We start from the raw sequence: 19,176 nt of genomic DNA, 5'->3' as shown, positions 1-19,176 counted from the left end.
TTAATTGCTCAGCAAAAATGGAGTGTTTTTTATGCAGTGTATTGTGTGATAACCCTCGCTTTAGAGAGAAACGCGAAGAGATCAAGAAATTTTCTCAAGAAATTTTGCTTTCTTGTCGAACTTTTTTGTCTGCTCGAAAGCATCATAAACATAAATATAGTAATGTCGTATTACCGGAAAATTGGAATGACGACATAATCGGGTATCATTCCTCTTGTTATAAGGAATTCAGAGTGAAATCTCAATATTTGTGTTATCAACGGTAAGTCGATTGAATATTTTTTAATTTTATTTTCAAAATAAGGTAAAGCACGCAGCCGTTGCTCAGGAATTTGTATATCTATATATATGAATATAGATATACAAATACATGGAGTAAGCAGTTACTGATCGCTGAGCAGCTACTGGGTGTTTTACCCTATATGATAAATAATTTATTAAGTAGAAGTTTTCACATAATTATATAAAAAGCATGATAAAATTATAGCTATTTTTTTTTGTAAACAATAATTTTACAAAGTACATTGTGCTTTACATATTTTACTAAAAATTTTGAAGTATAATATATAAATATATATATACATTTAAGAAGGGTTTATCGTTCAGTTTGTCCATAAAATGCTCTTAAACAAATAAAAATGTTTAAGAGTATTTTAAAGACAAAATTTGCATTTATCGTTCAAGTGCAACAAGGACCTTACTATTTATCTCAACGGATGCAATGAAGAAACAAGTATAAACCCTTCTTAATACAGAAGTTAATTTAACCGCGTGCTTCTCATTTTCTCCATTGAGAGTCAGAGAGCACAATTATATTTGGAAATGCCCAATTGTTTTTGATGATTTTCCACAGAGCGTAAATCTAAAAAAGCACATGGTCGTACACTTAAAAAAAAAGCAAATTGTTGTCTTAAGTGTCTACTTTTCGGATCTGCTCATAAAAAATGTTTAGCAAACTAAGAAGTATCAAATTTTTTAACAAATCAATGAGGTGAAATTTCGAAAAAAAAGTTTTCAAACTCACAGACTTTTTTTAAAGGAAGCTAAATTGTTGAAATTTTTTTATTTTTGTAGTTCTCTCTGAATAACTCCGAAACCGTGAATGATAAAAATTTTGTATGGTAACATATGAAAACTAAACAGTTGGGACTAAAATAATTTTTTTTTTGTTTATTGAACGACGATCTCCTGAAATTATGGATGGACAATAATTGATGGTAAATACGAGTATTATTGGTTTGATGGTCCTCAAAGCCCATCCTTTGAAGAATTATCTTCTCAATTGCAAGGTACCCTATTAATATTATTGAAATTTGGTTTTTAATTTTTCGGCGACATTAATTAATTTTTTCATATTATTACAGATTTAGATACCACGGAAGATCAGAATGAAGAAGATACTGATGAAGATGAGGAGAGTGATGCCAGTAGTGAGGATGAATGTTTTTCTGATGAGTCAGATGAAAATTAATTACTTTTTTATATAAAAATATCTACTTTTTCATGTATGTTACATAATAAAGTTGATTTATTTCAATAAATATATTTTCACTTTACCTCATGTGGCACATAGGAAAAAGGAAAATTACGATTATTGTAGGACTACGGATGCATACCAGTTTTTTTGTAGGACATTGTTTTATTCGGATAAAAAACACACTAATGTATCACGTGATACTTTTGTCCTACAGTTACTAATAAAAAAAATGGTCCTGTGGTATGGACAACTTAGGAGTCTAGGACTAGAAAAACGTTCCACGTAATGTGTAGGACAATGTGGGCGTTAAATTATATAATTATTAACTAACCAACAAAAAAAAAATCAGCTGGTTAGTAATAATTTTTCATGACCTCGTAAATAGTACATGTTGCAAAAATGGGACCTCGTTGATCAAACCTAGCATTTTGTAGGACAAATATTTTTTCGGCTAATTTAGATTATTATTATAAGAATTATAAATAAAAAAACCAGTTAGTAATGAATTTTTGATAACCACTAAATCAACAAATTATGTTCTCATTACCCCTGTTAGCTACCACTTACGAAATTTTTGTACTAGCTAATGTTGGGCGTCTCGTCAAAATGAAGCTACTGACGAAAATTTAGCTTGTTAGTAATCACTTACGAAAAAGGGCGAGGGATCCCGGTCTATATAGTTTTGCAATCTTTTATTTACCTACCTTGAAAGCTAGAAATAGATGAATGCAGTATATTAGATGTAAATATGTATATAAAAACGAGACATTAGTAATTAGCAGATTATTTGAAACACTTCAATAAAAAAAAATAAGAAAATATTAAATGTATTCTTGGTAAAGATTATATCTTGAAATGCATATTTAATGGATCACGCATAATTTTGAACGTAAATGAGATCTAAATTATGTAAATATGTAATTCGAAAAAAAATTAAACGAATTTGTCATCTTGTAAGATAAGTCTGGGTGACAATGCAAATCATCTATTTAGTTTTTAATACGTCAGTTACCAGTTCTAATATATTATTGTTATCGTCGACGTATTGCTTAATTCGAGAAATTATTGGGATAGTTAACGTCTATATAAATATCAAGTGATCCACTCATAACTCAGTCAGTGACTGAGACCAAAGTCAACTAGTGACCCTCGCGCCGATAACTGGCCATAACATGTTTATCTTAATCTATTTCATGTTGTGCTCTATATTTGGGAAAACATTAATGGCGCGATCATTGTACGAATACAACATTGAACGACAGAACATACTTGATGAAGAGTTCGAGATGCAAGTGGGAGGCAGACTGCGCCTCACCGATGAAGAGAATATTGCGAACGATATACTCATGCACTGGAAGCACTTAGAGGTACAGGAATCGTTCGATAATCCGCAATATTTCAACTTCTCAAAGCACTACTTTAAATATAGACACCAAATTGAAAAGTCAAAAGTGTATCAGATCATACGAAAGATGCCAAAGGGCGGCGCGCTGCACGTTCACAGCTCCCTCATGTTGAGTGCCGATCGAGTAATGGAGCTGACGTACGAGGACCACTTATATGCTTGTATCGCCGCTGGCTATTTAGATTTACAATTCTCAGTAACGACTCCCCAACGACCTTGCCCGTATAAGTGGCACCTTTTGAGCGAATTAAGGAACGCTTCCGACGATGTTGCTACCTTCGACGCGGAGCTCAGGAAACACTTCACAATGTACACGGATGACGAAAGCGAAATGAATAGAGATATCAATTACACTTGGAAGAGATTCAATAAAGTATGCCATTCTATAAAGGCTCTAATGTCATACAGGCCCGTGAGAGAGAAATACATATATGAAGGTTTACAAGAGTTTTACAATGACAACGTAAGATATATGGAATTAAGAAGTGGCTTGTCCAAATTATATGAACTGGATGGAAAAGTTCACGACGCAATGTACTTGCCGCGTCTTATTGACCGAGTAGCGAAGAAGTTTAAACAAACACATCCCGATTTTATAGGCGTAAAATTGATTGTTACACATCGACGATATCGGAACATGACGCAAATGCAGTCGGTTATCAACATAGCGCGGCAAATAAAGAAAGAACTGCCCGACATTTACGCTGGCCTCGATTTAGTCGGACAAGAGGATTTAGGGAAGCCGTTAGTGAATTTCCTGCCATTATTAGCAGAAGCACAGGATGACGTCGATTTTTACTTCCACGCTGGTGAATCAAACTGGTTCGGGACGTCTTCAGATGATAATTTAGTTGACGCTATCCTGCTTGGATCAAAACGTATAGGGCACGGGTTAGCCCTTATAAAGCACCCGGCTCTTATGACATTGGTGAAGCAAAGAGACATAGCGATTGAGATTAATGTGATTTCGAATATAGTGTTGTCTTTAGTGAGTGATGTGCGGAACCATCCACTAGCAACTTATTTAGCTGATGGTATGCCTATAGTTCTATCCAGTGATGATCCCGGTGCGTGGGACGCAGATCCCATGTCGCATGACTTTTACGTAGCATTTGTGGGTGTTGCGAGCAAGAAGGCAGATTTGAGAATGCTAAAACAATTAGTGATCAATTCAATAAGATACAGTGCGCTAGATGATAGAGGTAAGACGTCATTGTTCCGACTGTTCCATAAAAACTGGCAAGAATTCATAGAAAATGTGATAACGATGGATGGATTAAAGTAAATACGTTACGCACCTATTAAGTATTAAGTATAATCGTGTAAATATAATGTAGAAATGTAAATATAATTCTAGAAGCCATAATTAATAATAATTAAATAGATAGATAATTAAGTGATTGTGAACAAATGCCCAAAATAAACATAATAATTATGACAATCAGTAGTATTTATTATCATTTAATATTATGATAAAGTATCATGCTGAACGATCGTTTTTGTTACTCAATATTTAGATAATCTTATTTAGATATAGGTACCAAATTTTTTTCATAAGGGTAGGTACTGTTTGATCATTTTATTTTATTTCATTAGTAATATAACATTAAAATGATTTATTACTGTGCATGAAAAGCTTATCTCCAGTACTAGGTAGGTACTGTATTTATCCTCATCTAGGCAGGAAATTTCGTTGAATAACAATTAAATAATAATAGAGATAATACCAACATACACAACAAGAGCACGTGCACAAATTAATTTAATTTATTTCATACACAGATTGTGTAGCTCATAAATCACAATTTCTTTCACCAATAATTATAAATGGCGACGAATGAATTGTTTTAAATAAAAGTATGTAGATCAAGGAATACATTTTCCCAAATCTTTATCAATTAATACATTAGGTAGTAGGTAATTTTCACACGATTTTATTAGCTTCACGTTTATAAAGACTCAATTATGACCCACTTTATGTGGCCAGATTTAATTCAAACTTTGTACACTTATCGGTGACAATCGGTGATGATGGTGAACGTTTTATTGTGTTTATTATCACCTTATTAATATATCGTTTAAATGTGATAATATTTACGATATCTATTGATCTTCCTTCACGCTGCAATGGAGACACTAATAATTGAAGTGATATTTGAAGGGAGAATTTGTAATTTCCGGAGAATGTAGGTTTTATTTTGTACCATGCAAGTGTGGGAAGTTGAAATTAATTATCATCGCTTATTAATTAGTGATTGCTTGAATAATTATTTTTTTATTATTTTTTGTTTCAGTAGGTAGATAGCCCATTTATCGAAAAAGGCTTCATGCTATATTTCATCAGGCTAAGACCAATATGAACGTAGCAATGCGGCTACAACCGCAGGACACAACTAGTTTTATATATTTTAATTTTAAGCGTCAAACACGCATTTAATGAGCGTGCAATGACAACTGACGCGCAACGTGTGAACACTGCTTAATTAGTTACACACGTCTCAACATTTAATAGTTCATATCTACATTTTAGAATCTATACTAACATTATAAAGCTGAAGAGTTTATTTGTTTGTTTGCACGCGCTAATCTCAGGAACTACTGGTCCGATTTGAAAAATTATTTCGGTGTCAGATAGCCCATTTATCGAGGAAGGCTTATAGGCTATAATATATCATCTCGCAGCTCTCAGCACTGCGGGTAAAACCGCGGAGCACAGCTAGTAAATAATATATGCTAGAACCGCCTTAACAAAGATTAAGCTGTCAGAATTTCGACTGATTCTTTCTTGTTTTATCTGTGATCCGCTGACCACTTTACTATTCAGTATTCACTAACCCAATTTTTTTTTACTATCTATCTCCAAAGCGACCAGTTACGAATTATTATCACCCACGCGACGGTGACACATCTACATGTTGGTAGGAATTTATTATATCGACGATGAAGTGTCAATATATGCTAACTACAAAAACTACATTTTTCAGTAGATAAAAAAAACGTTTTATTTCTTTTTCGTTACCGTTTTTAATTATTATTTTAGCTTACGTTCATTATCAAAGGCTATTAGATATCATGGAATCATTTATGAAATGTAACTTCACAGCTTTTTAAAAAAAACATGCAGATATTAGATATTGCTTGTAATTGTATTTAAACAGGAAGCCGTATTTTTTAGATACAATTTATTGCCAATATACTTAGAAGAAATTGTTCTAAAGATTACAACATTTTTTTATTTTAATATTAGGTTTTTGTATCAATATTATAGTAAAATGTTGATTTAAAATCCTGTCAATACACGTGATTATGCTCGAAGATAGTGGTTTTAATATAAAATATTATTTCAATTTGTTCAACTTCATATGGACGAGATTTTCTTGCTGCTTTGGTTATAGTGGCATAATCACTTGGAACGTAAATTTCTTTGTTCGTAAGTTGGCGTTCAAGTCAAGAAATATAAGATACTACGTGAACACACGTCAGAGCACAACAGCGTCGAAGATTTACTCATCTTCACGGACGGGTCCAAGACTGAAAATGGCACGGGTGCTGGGGTCTTCTCTGAGGACCTAAACATTAACATCTCGCACCCCTTGGGACCCCGTAATACAGTATTTCAGGCTGAATGCCTAGGACTTCTACTTGCAGCTTTAGCCATAATCAAAGGAATGTAAAAACTTTTCGATTCGGATCCTATCATATGCAAAGTATAGGATAGCAAAGCAGCACTCATGGCAATCAAAAGCCATGAAATCACTTCAGGGTTAATTCTAGTGTTACCTAGCCCTAACTAGGGTAGGTATGTGATCTGGGAAAGTCCCTAGTACTACAATGAATAAAAGGACACAGTAACTCATGAGGAAACGATGCTGCTGACATATTAGCCAGAAGGGCATCTGAAACACCGGTCATGGGACCTTTTCCAATTATACCGCTACCTGCAAGCTGGATCCGGCTGATGATTACCCAGCTCACTAGCACTGCACAAAAAGCAGAATGTTCAAGCAGATCTGACTGCAAGCATGCCAGAGAAGCCCTACCAAACATTGACTCTAGACTTGCACGTCCGATTCTCAACCTACGCAGAGTGCAACTACGTGTAATAACAGGGACCCTCACAGGGCACGGCCCCTTCAACAAACATCTCTTTAATTTAGGGATCACAGACAGTCCGCTATGTAGAGCATGCATGGCGTCCGAGGAAACGGCATCCCACGTCATCATGTACGGGGGTTGCGGAGTACAGGGCAAGACACCTGGGGTCTCCCTGAAGCCTTCGGCAGCCCTCACAAGCTGCTTGGCTTCATGTGCTCGGGTGGTTTCAGTTTTAGCTGGTTTCCCCCACCTCCCTCTCTCACGCAAAATAGGCGCTTGACCTCGAGTTGCGGAGAAATGACCGTATATTATTATAAGTTGACGTTCAATGGTGCTATGAACTGAATCGCATTCCATTTGGTTCTAAAAACTTTTGAGTTATAGTAATATTATACTTTTTAGTAAAATATAACAGTGCGTTCGACATAACTGCGTTGCGATTTTGGTAAGTGCATTTGGGAGAAAATATAATAATAGGCAGCTGTTGGCTAACACAATGCTTTTCCAGGTAATTAATTACAAACGAAACAAAAGTGCTAGACGTCAGGTCAGCAGCTGTTTCGTCAAACCAGTAAGTAACATGTACAATGCTTAGTAATTTAATTGACTCTACGAACAATTTGTTGGTATCTTTACGCGCATAATGCGATGGTAGTTTTGGAAAAGCACCAAGAAACTCATCAAGAATGGCAATTTTTCGATGGTTTGTTGAGTTTGATGGAGAAGCACGTGTTAGAATACTTTCTTCTTGGTTTGAAAGCATGCCAAACTCTTAACCCAGGAATAAACTGTAAATGAGCCCAAGGAAAGCGTGCTTAAAAACATAGAGCGGACGCTTCAGGGTGTAGTTAGAATATATTGCCAGCAAAAATGACGCAACTTTTGTTATAAGGTATTGCTACACTTTAATATTTGCTCAAATTGACTGTTTACAGAGAAATGACCTTTATGGGCCTATGTATTACTCTATTTTAAGTACGAAAATGCTATAAAACGAAAATCGCTAAAATGTTAGTTAGGAGGTATTGATACTTCATCGTCGATATATATTTGATAAGTTTAAGATAAATGTCCAAATTTAAAACTTTAATCCGTAAGATTATACATACTTACGATAAAGAACTACTGACCTGATATAAAGATTTCCATACAAAATAAAAGAAATGCCTGCAGCTCTTGCTGTCGAAAATGTCGTATAAAAAAAAAGATCGTGTGTGCCAAGCACACGTGTCAGAAGTGAAACTTGATTGACAAGATTCAAAGATTCCAAAATCGTCGCCTTACTCCATGACGTGACGGTATTGCCATGACACGACCATGGAATATTACTCTCAACCACAGACTAATAATAATATACTACGTATACAACTCTCAACGAGGCTAAAGAAGTTTCAATTCAAAAATATTTCATATTTTTAAGTTTAGTTGACTGTTGAATTTATAACTATGCACCTTGAACAACGAAAAAACTAGTAGCTATGTATTAAAACAATGGTCAATGGAAGACTAGAAACTGTAATTATAATGCCCTAAGAATTATTATTGGGCAGTAGTGCCAAAAAACTGTGCTAAGAATCTTGAAAATATCATTAGTCCTTGTGGCTTATAGGGTTAAAAAGTGAAGTAAGTTTGTATAAAACTGCGTCAGTTTTGTTCACGCCAATGAAGACAGAAAGCTCGATAAAATACACTGTATTTTAGTTACTAATATCTATATACAGGGTGTCCCACTATCGGTATACTAAGCGTAAAGGGATTTGTAGTTTTGCATACACTGATCACGTAAAAAATAGTTAAACAACAAAATTACGTTAAAAAATTTTTGACAAATTTTTCCTTAAAATCCATGTTTTCTTCTCTAATTTCGCGCAGCCGGCATATAGCGCTTCGCTAATGTGGGCATTTTGTCTGTGAAAACTCAATTTTAAAAGATAGCTCACGTGCGGGTGGAAAAGTTAAGCAGGTTGCTTGTTAGGGGTGTACACAAAGAGTTCTAAGAATTCATCTATTTGAAAAAAAATGCGTCTGGAATTTTTTAAGTATTTTTTACGTACTCAACGTATGCAAAATTATAACCTCCTTTGAGCTTAGTATACCAACAGTGGGACACCCTGTATTGTATATTTGTAGTTGCAAGCTTATTTATAAAGGTGCCGCGTCGTCACCCGTCATTACCAAACTGTTTGTCAACCGTTTCTGATGACTTAAAGATCAGTGATGCAAGCTAATTTGTGCAAAAGCGTAGAGAATCGGCTAATCTATCACACGTGTCGCTAAATAAAGCTATTAAACTATACTTTAAAACAATTAAATAAAATTGAACATCTATTTTGTGGTGTGAAAATAATAGCGGACAGCAATTATTAAAATTGATGTTTGAAGGTTAATCTTCGAAACGACTGGTTCAATTTTTAAGCGACCGATTGAGTAAAAAGATTCTATTAGTTACAATTTTTTTTCTAATAAAAATAAAAATTTTAATGAGCAGCGGATACCATCAAAACATGTGTAAAGTGGGAAACAAGATTTTACCTTTTCGAGATTTGTTAAAACAAAAGCCATATTTTAAAACAAAAACTTTAATAACCACTTTCAATTATCAACAGAAGTTTTTAACGAATCTTGTACATGCTCATTTCATTAACGTACAGTAAAAATATGCAAAAAACATACCTTAGTAACAGCAAAGTAACAACTAATTTGTATCTACTTATAGATAGTTAGAATATCTTATCTGAGATTTGCGTTATCATTAATTTATTCAGGTAATAATAGCATACAATAGCTTATCATTAATCACCATACAATTTGATATGTTATACTTAGTAGGTAGTTATTAATTTTGTATTTACAAATGACCCTTAACTACATTATGTACAAACTTCGCCCAGCGCTTATCGAATTCATGTACCATTTTATCTTTATTTCTATACGTGCTGTAATATATAGAATTAAGTGCTAACTGCTTAAGGAGCTTAATATCAGCGTGTCGACTCGCTACACCAACAAACGTCACATAGAAGTCATGAGATAAAGGATCTGCTTCCCACAAACCTGGGTCATCACTCGATATAACAACGGGCAGACCCTGGGCTATAAAACTAGCTAACGGATGATTTCGGACATCCTCAACTAACTTCAGCACTGCATTCGATATAACATTCACTTCTATTGCAATATCTCTCTTTTTAACTTCTTCTATTAAAACTGGGTGCTTGATCAGAGCAAAAGCATGACCTATTCTCCGAGCGTTCAGAACGATTGCATCAACTATATTTTCATCCGAACTCATCCCGTACCAATTCGTTTCACCCGCATGAAAGAAATAATCAAATGTATTTTTTTCTTTGACCAATTCTTTTAAGAAATCTTTCGTTGGTGTGCCTAAATCTTCTTGACCAACCAAATCGAAACCGGCTAAGAAATCTGGGAATTCTTCTTTTAATTTCTTTGCAATTTTTATGTAGCCATTTACCCTTCTAGAATCTACAGATCTTAATGGAGCATAGATAAGTTTTGCTCCAAAGAAATCGGGATAATCCTCCATAAATTTTTCCACGACCTTTTTATACGATCTTGCTGTTTCTATTTCATCATAAACTTTTCCATCTATGTCATATAGATGTGGCAGAACGCTTCTTATTTCGAGATACATAACATTATCTTCTCTTAAAGCTTTTAAAGTATCATAAAAGTATTGTTCCCAAACTGGTTTATACGTAAATAGAGAAGTACTCACAATAAAATACTGAGCAAACTTACTCCACACCAAATTGATATCACTATAAGTTTCGTTGGGTTTATCGGTTAGAAGCGTAAAATATTTTCTAAGCTCAGCATCGAACTTTTCAATATTTCCCGAAGAATATCGAGCATTTTTCATGAGTTGCCATTGAGTCGTACAATCAACATCAGGTGTATCGCTTGAAAACAATAAATGCAGGTGATTTTCTTCAAAACACACATACAAATTTTTCCAATACGTTAGTGCTAATACATAATCTGGGCTTAAAATGCCTGTATCGTGGGCATGCAATACAGCACCTTTAGGCATTTGTTTAATAATTTTGTATAATGCAGACTTCTTCACTACATCTTTATATTCGAAGAAATGTTTGGAAAAATTGTAAAACTGGGGATTCGCGAATCCGTAGTCTAGTTCTGTTGTTTTCAAATTCATTATAATTTCGTTCGCCTGTTCCTCTGTGTCATCCAAGCTTATATTACTTCCGATCATCATGTTTATCTCCTTTTTTATTAACGTGTCCCTTTCACTCAAAGCATTTTCCAATGTTAAATCTGATTTCACTGGCACCAAAATCGATATCACAGAGAACACGACCACCGTCCACATTGTCATTGTTATTGGAATTACTCAACGTCCGAAACTACTTATAAGTTAAACTTATCGAGTGCAAGGTTGCAATAACAAAGCTGTATCGAAGGAAAATTAGCACCTTGACGATGCAGTAACAACAATACGAGTAGTCGATTGAATATGTATTAAATCACTAGATAAACGTGCCGAATGTAATCTACGTAACGTAAGAAGTAATCGAAAACTTTATCGGCAAATACATTTGGGATTATGTTGATAGTAAACGAGCGAATGCTTACTATTTCATTATCGCTTATCAATACATGCAAGTGGCTGATCTCCGCTCTAACTAGTTGAACATTAATACGACTGTCGACTTGTTCCACGAGCAAACAATGCGTCCATTCATTGAATTATGAATATGAATGATGACTTATTCATAATTATCACGCTTGTGGGTATTAATAAATTTGCTTGTGTTGTCATTACTTTTAATAAATTATAAATTTAGTAGATGTTTGCTCATCTACTTATCTTGATGCTGCAAGCTAGGCAAAGACTACGATTTTGTCCACGTTAAATGAGTTCAAAATTACCTATAAACTGTTTTTTACTGAAGCAGATTAGCCTTTCAATTCACATATTATAACAGATTACTAAATAATTTTTCTTTTTTGAAGAATTCAATGTATTTTAAATTTGCAATAATATGTTTCATACTCGGCACATCAGGCCTTATGGAACATCATGGTATATAATAATTAAGCTCTCACTCTAACAATTATCCTCTAGAAGTAAACAGCTCGTCCCGCATCCGAGAACAATCCAAAATCACAAGCGCAGAAAGCCATTGTCGGGAATATTTAAGGGGTGTCATCCATAACTTGAATGAGCAATTTGGAGATTAAAGCGAGGTGACTCCAGCCATCGAAACATCCCAATATCATACGCGACTAGTGTGTCGCAGCCATATTTTTTCTTTTTCGCAACGAATGCGTACAACGGGGCGGTTCTATGTTAAAGTGCCACTTAAACCTTCCCCAACCCTTTTCGTTGCATAAAATCAGCATGGCGGATGAGACGGCCTTTATTTCTTTTCAGATTTATTTTTTAGTTTCTTTATAGCGTTGCTTTGAAAACGAAACCCCTTTTAGACGCCGCTAGCTGTAATTTACACCAGTACCGAGTGAGTTTTAGTAAATTTCATCGTTTAAAACGGCTATAGAAATTGCGGGCATTATGCGAGATCGTTTCGGCTGCTCTTAAAAAAGATCTTTTTTTCATTTTTAATTACGTGGGTACTTAAAGTTGTTTAAATTTAGTCGTTTTACTCGAGCTGCAGTAAATTAGCTTTTGCCACATAGAATGCAAAATGCTGGGTCTTTTAAAGAGAAATAAAGGATTTTTAAATGACGAACTAACGAGTAAAATGGTTATTTAAAAGGTAAAGTAGACCTGCCGCAGGTCTCCAGTGAAACTTAAATTTACTGAAATTTTAATATCATCTATAATAAATAAACACGACGACACTTCCTGTTTTGACGATTCAAATTTTTATCTAGAATGGTCGTCATAACAATTTTTAATCTGTCTATATTTAATTTCAAAGAGTCAAAGTAAATCTGAATAGATAGAATCTGTCAAGTATATCTGAATTATAGGGCATTTGTCTCTTTATTGCGTAACAAAGTTATATCGGTAGGTACTCGAAATGGAAATGCAGAGCATGAATTGAATGATAATAAAGTGCCATCATCTGAAGAGATAATTAGTATTAATAAATGTCAACCATCTAAATAAACAAAACTATTTCTATAAATACTGTGTATTTTGGATTCCTAGTCAATTTATTTGAATGGCTTTTGACAATTTTGCTCCGTTCAGCTCAAATTAGTCTATTTTTTATTAATCGTACTTCACAAAATAAAAACACGATACTAAATTTTCAATCTTCACAAGAACGGCAGACATAGAAAAATATTCGTCAAAAATGCATTCAATATTTCAAAGCGTGCTCAAAAACAACATCCTGAATTTAATCACAACATTGATAATACTAATCATACGTTGAGGGCTGAGGCCGATTACCCCGGCACGCCAGTGTCCGCCCGGCGTCCACGCGGACAATACTCCACTCAAACATAACCATGCGCTTATTATTACCATTCACTTGTTTATTCACGATCTGTCTTGCAACAGAAGACTATCAAACGAGACGAGCTCAATTACTCCGCGATGAATCGAGACTATCAATAGGAGGTAAAATAATCCTCACAGATAAAGAAACTCTCGTCAATAACTGCCTGATGCAGCACAAGTTCAGAGAAGTGGATTATGGCTTTGCTAATCCGCAATATTATAATTTCTCACGACATTACTTCTCGTACAAAGATGAAATAAGGAAATCCAAAGTTTTCAAGATAATACGAGACATACCGAAAGGAGCGGCTTTGCATATTCACGATATGGGTATATTGGACCCTGATTACGTCCTGAATATAACATACATGGACAATCTATACGTTTGTTTTCGAAATGATCAATTAAAGTTAAAGTTTTCACACGCACCGCCTGATTCATCGTGCGGATGGCAGCTGATGAAAGACGCGAGATTTTCTTCCAAGAACGTAACAAAATTTGACGCTGATCTGCTGAAATACTTCTCAATATGCGTCGATGATCCTGATATTATCTACCCGAGTATCAAAGAAGTGTGGGGCGCGTTCACTGGCTACTTCGTAACTGTTGCCCCTATGATGGCCTACCGACCTGTTTGGGAGCAATACTTTTATGACGTTTTGAAAACGTTCAGAGAAGACAATATAATGTATGTCGAAGTGCGAAGCATCTTGTTAAACTTATACGAATTGGATGGAACGGTATATGACCCTATAATTACCGCAAAAACATATCAGAAGGCATATAGACGTTTTATGAAAGATTACCCAGACTTTATCGGAGCTAAGCTAATATACGCGCCACCGAGGAATATCGATCGCGTTAAATTGGACGAATATCTAAATCTAGCTTTCAGGATAAAAGATACCATGCCTGAATTCTTCGCTGGCTTCGATCTAGTTGGTCAAGAGGATGTGGGGAGTCCTATAGTAGAATTCATTCCGCAATTAAGTGCTGTTGCGAAAGATTTCAACTTCTTCTTCCACGCAGGTGAAACGGATTGGTACGGAACTTTCACAGATGAAAATCTAGTTGACGCTGTGCTATTAGGTGCTAAAAGAATCGGTCACGCGTACGCGCTGCCCAAACATCCGATGGTCATGAAAGCGGTTGTTGAAAACGACATTGGTTTAGAAGTGAATGTGATATCGAACGCTGTGTTAGCGTTAGTGCGTGATGTTAGAAACCATCCGTTAAGTACTTTCATTGCCCAAGGTTTGCCGGTAGTACTATCAAGTGACGATCCAGGAATCTGGCAAGCAGACCCGTTATCTGATGACTTCTACGTTGCTTTCGTTGGTGTTGCTAGCCGTTTGTCAGACTTGAGGTTGTTAAAGCAACTCGCATTGAATTCTTTGAAATACAGTGCTTTAGATCACAATGATAAAACGCTTGCTTTAAATAAATTCAATCGCCGGTGGAACGAGTTCATAACTAATTTTAACTGTTCAAAGTATTAATAAATATAATTCCGTGAGTAGACCTTATTATTTATTATCGTGTAATAAAAATTCCAATAGATAATAAATAATCAGTAAAAATAGCATTTAGAACAGGTAACCTTTGAGGCTTTGAACCTACTTTTAGCCACGATTTTATCCAAAATAGTCAAATAACACGTTAGTAAAAAATCTACCCCAAGACATAGATTATGAAATGCAAATAGGATTCTTATAATGGTTCCAGATCCAATCAATTCAAGATACAAATACTCGTTATTGTCCTGAATTTGCTTTGTATTTGATGTATTTTAACAGACGTAGGTATTTTATTTAACTATATCTGTTTTCTATAGATACTTTATATTAGTGGTGTTTTTTGAACACCATAATCCTTATTTTACTTGTGATATAATTTTCTTAATCATTGAGAAGACAGTAAATATCATTATTATCAATGGAATTTTCTATGTGAACCTAGAAACTTATATCATAATTGGGCCACTAAGTGACGAAACTTACCTACTACAATCGGTTGGAAACAAATAAAAATATATGTTTCACTACAAATGTACATTATGAAAGTAAAATGACGAATACGTATTTCCTTATCAATATGAATCACAAAAAATAAATTACATATTTACAAACACACACACTCACACTCAATATATTTTGATAATGAAATGCATTTTATTATTTCTAATATTCTCAATGAAATCAATACATATTTAGGTGCTATGATTTTCTTTTACAATACATATTATTTTGTGTGTAAATAAATTAAGAGTCATTAATTTTAACTAGGTGTGAATACCTAAATCTACAGTTAAAAGTACCAAGGTATTTTATTTACAGTGCAGCGTCTCGTAAAACAAAAACATTATTTCGCAGAAACTACGTTTGTATTTACAAATATACAACTTGTTAAATAATTTGTTATTGTACCTACTTTATGGATCTGTTTGAAAAACAATTCACAATAAAACGCATGATTTATTTAGTAGGTACTTACCATTTATTATAAAAAATAAACATACGCAGTGGAATGGAGACAGTTAAAAATTATTCTAAATAACTACCTACATCAAAGGCAAATATTTTACTTTTTATAAAAATCATTTCATCATCAATAAAATAGGTAGGTAGGTAGTTGTTTACAAAATCCTAGTCTCCAGTCATCAGTTACCTTTTTGTTTCGATGCTCCAATTACGCTATTTCATTATTTATAATGAAACGAACTTTTGATGAACTTGACTAAATTATCGTTTTTCTCTAGTATAATAACTATTTACTAAATACGGCCCGTGGATGTTGAATGTTGATATTAAAAAAAAAATCCTGATAATATTTTTTAATAAGTAGATAGGTACCTACCTTCATATTATTGTTCATTCCGGAATAGTGTTGATCATAAGGTCAGACATTATTTTATCAATAAGTTTATTTATTGGAGACAGTTGAATAATAATATACCTATTTTACTTTACCAGGCAAAAACTTTTTTTGATAATAATATAAAATATGTAAATAATATTTTAATATTTTATTTACATGAATCTCTGAGTGGATATAAATTTTTACCGAGCTAAAAAAGGCGTGCGTGTTTAATCACGCGATTTTACTTATTTAGAAATTATTTAAAGATTTGCCTAGTACATATACACATATAAAAATGATCAACAAAGCCAGACACCAGTCAAAGGTATATAGACCACTAACGAACATAAACATACAGACAATGACTTCGTTACGGGGGCTGAGAGCGTCACTTCACAATATCCTACACTTAAATATACCACGTTTTTCCATTCCCTACCTTATTGCTCATGAATAGAGTATAAATTTGTATATAATTTACTGAGTACTCTACAAGGAGTGCGTCTAGAAAAGTTTTAAGTGGAATCTAGGCCTCTAATTCACATGTGTATCTCATAAGGGTCTCACTGAGAGTATGAGGTATATTTCTCGTTTTGTATGTACAATACTACTTAGTATTGTGCCTTTAAAATGTATCCAGCAACTGTAGCATTTGAATTAAATAACTGAAAATGTTTAAGTGTTAAGTTACAACTTACAAGATACCTATGTTTGACTTGTAGTTAGGATCGCAAATAACTGTACGTACGACGTACATTTATAGCACAGTATTACAATATAGGAAATATATTGTAATACTGTGTTTATAGTCTGAATAACATAAGTAGGTACATAAATACTACAATACCTACCTACTTTTTCCTAAGACGTAGGAAGAATAATAAGGTTATTTATGAAGCTAATAGAGGTTAGCGTATGTGTAATCTGGATATTCGTTTTGTGCGTCTTTAGAAATTTTCACTCATTCCACTTTTCGCGCAAATTGCATCCAACGATTTTCGAAACTATTTTACTAATTGTTGCAAAGTGGATTACCTACATTCAGCATAATGGGACGATTGGCCGCCTTACTGTTAGATAGTAAGGATAATAGGACCAAGAAGAATATAGACCTAGATAAGATGTTTTTCATTTTCGTTCCCACAAACAGCTGACGAGAGATTAAACGATGTAAACAGGGATTTCCATAATACATATTTCCTCTTTTTATTAGATGATTAGAACAATTTACAATATTATCTGTCTATCTTCTTATTTCTTATTTTTTCCACTAAATCTGACGCACAATTAAATTTTCTCACACTGTTTTGTTCATTAAAACTACAAAAGAGAGGAATGTTATCAAAAAAATTCTGTAATTCTGTTTATTTTTGTTTCGTACGTTATCCAACGGAAAGAGGACAATAACACCGATAAGCAATGTATAGGAAGCTGACGTCACAATTGATTTATCCCAGGGAACGTTTCTTGTTTGTAAAAGAGATAAATAAATGACGACTTTTAAAGTAATATAGATAGTAAGAATCCTACTAATCCTATCCTACTAATATTATAAATGCGAAAGTTTGTGAGGATGGATGTGTATGTGTGTGTTTGTTACTCTTCCACGCAAATACTACTGAACCGATTACAATGAAATTTAGCACACGTATAGAGGGTAACTTGGATTAACACATACGATTTATCCCGGAAATCCCAAGGGAACGCGAACTATGCGGATTTTTCTTTGAAAACGCGGGCGAAGCCGCGGGCGGTAAGCTAGAAAAGATATAAATCTGGTTTATTTATAAGTACCCAAATGGCAAATGCTTACTTAGTTACTTACCCTTTTTGCTCGTGGTTCCATCCGCGAGTGAAACCGCGCGGTAGGTACCTAGTAGGTACCTACAGCTAGTTGCAGTATACAATAAACATGTTTGCTGTTGTAGATTGTTTACAAAAACCTTACAATGTGTCAATTTCTTGAAACAGAAATGTATTTCAATTTGCAGGTAGTATTAAATTTTTAACTCTACATATATGTTATTCAATTTAGTTTGTCCTTTTAAGTTATTATAATATATAATAATAACATTCATTAGCTACGTCTACATGTATGTTAGCTTATTATATTAGAATATTTTTAATGTGTTTGTCTATGTGGGTATCAATGTAAATTCACTTTAATCACAGACTAATAATAATATACTGCTTTAATACATATTTGAAAGTCATACACATATGCACGCCGATTTTAAAAGACACGCGATCTTTTAAAATCGGCATACATACTTACATACATAAATAATTCCATCCATATAAACCAAGGTAAAATGTTTATTAATATGGAAGTACACACGATAAAATAAAATATAATATATTATTAACATTTATTAATTTAGTTATAAATAGAAACAACGGTTTGATGTTTAAATAATTTTATTTTTTATATTTCCTCAAATACACTTTAAACAACATAAACATACTTCTATCAACTTAATAATAATTATGACATACCTATTACCTACATTCCGATTTCTATGTACAATCATAAGAAAAACTCGATTCTAGCAATGGTGTTTATTTGAAGAATACTTAACCAATCTATACTGTAGTTATATTATAATAAAATCGTAGCAAAGTCCAAATTGTACACTGAATATTAAAAAAAAAATACTTGGGGCGTGATCTATCTATCAATATTGAAGCCAAAAATACAGTTTTTAGAATTTTGTCAAAAAAAGAAAAATGCTTTTATACGCCTGATTATTGCCTGCCTTGCCTGATTATTTTTCAGATAAACTATTAAGTACATCACACATGACCACGCCGGTTCTATTACCTATGCTATGTAAGATGTTGCTAATAACAGTCACAGTAATTTATAGATTATAATATTATGTG

At 33.8% G+C, this 19,176-nt stretch overlaps 2 protein-coding genes and 1 pseudogene across 2 annotated transcripts; 2 read left to right on the top strand and 1 right to left on the bottom strand.

Moving 5' to 3' along the window:
• The first annotated feature begins 2,610 nt into the window (after positions 1 to 2,610).
• On the top strand, positions 2,611 to 4,167 carry LOC149899004 (adenosine deaminase 2 pseudogene; annotated as a pseudogene).
• A 5,402-nt stretch (positions 4,168 to 9,569) lies between these two features.
• On the bottom strand, positions 9,570 to 11,527 carry LOC149899003 (adenosine deaminase-like). The gene has a single exon (XM_090114500.1). It carries the CDS (start codon positions 11,335 to 11,337, stop codon positions 9,826 to 9,828), a length of 1,512 nt encoding a protein of 503 aa, XP_089970626.1. The 5' UTR covers positions 11,338 to 11,527; the 3' UTR covers positions 9,570 to 9,825.
• A 1,858-nt stretch (positions 11,528 to 13,385) lies between these two features.
• On the top strand, positions 13,386 to 14,940 carry LOC149899002 (adenosine deaminase-like). Its single transcript, XM_090114375.1, has one exon. The coding sequence runs from the start codon at positions 13,443 to 13,445 to the stop codon at positions 14,931 to 14,933; it is 1,491 nt and encodes a 496-aa protein (XP_089970501.1). The 5' UTR covers positions 13,386 to 13,442; the 3' UTR covers positions 14,934 to 14,940.
• The last annotated feature ends 4,236 nt before the right edge of the window (positions 14,941 to 19,176 follow it).

The sequence above is a fragment of the Colias eurytheme genome, chromosome 21 (assembly GCF_061535395.1).
Source record: "Colias eurytheme isolate Ceu_HAF_F1 chromosome 21, ilColEury1 Martin Lab GWU primary, whole genome shotgun sequence".
In the NCBI taxonomy this organism is placed as follows: domain Eukaryota; kingdom Metazoa; phylum Arthropoda; class Insecta; order Lepidoptera; family Pieridae; genus Colias; species Colias eurytheme.
This window is presented reverse-complemented; position numbering and strand designations above follow the sequence as displayed.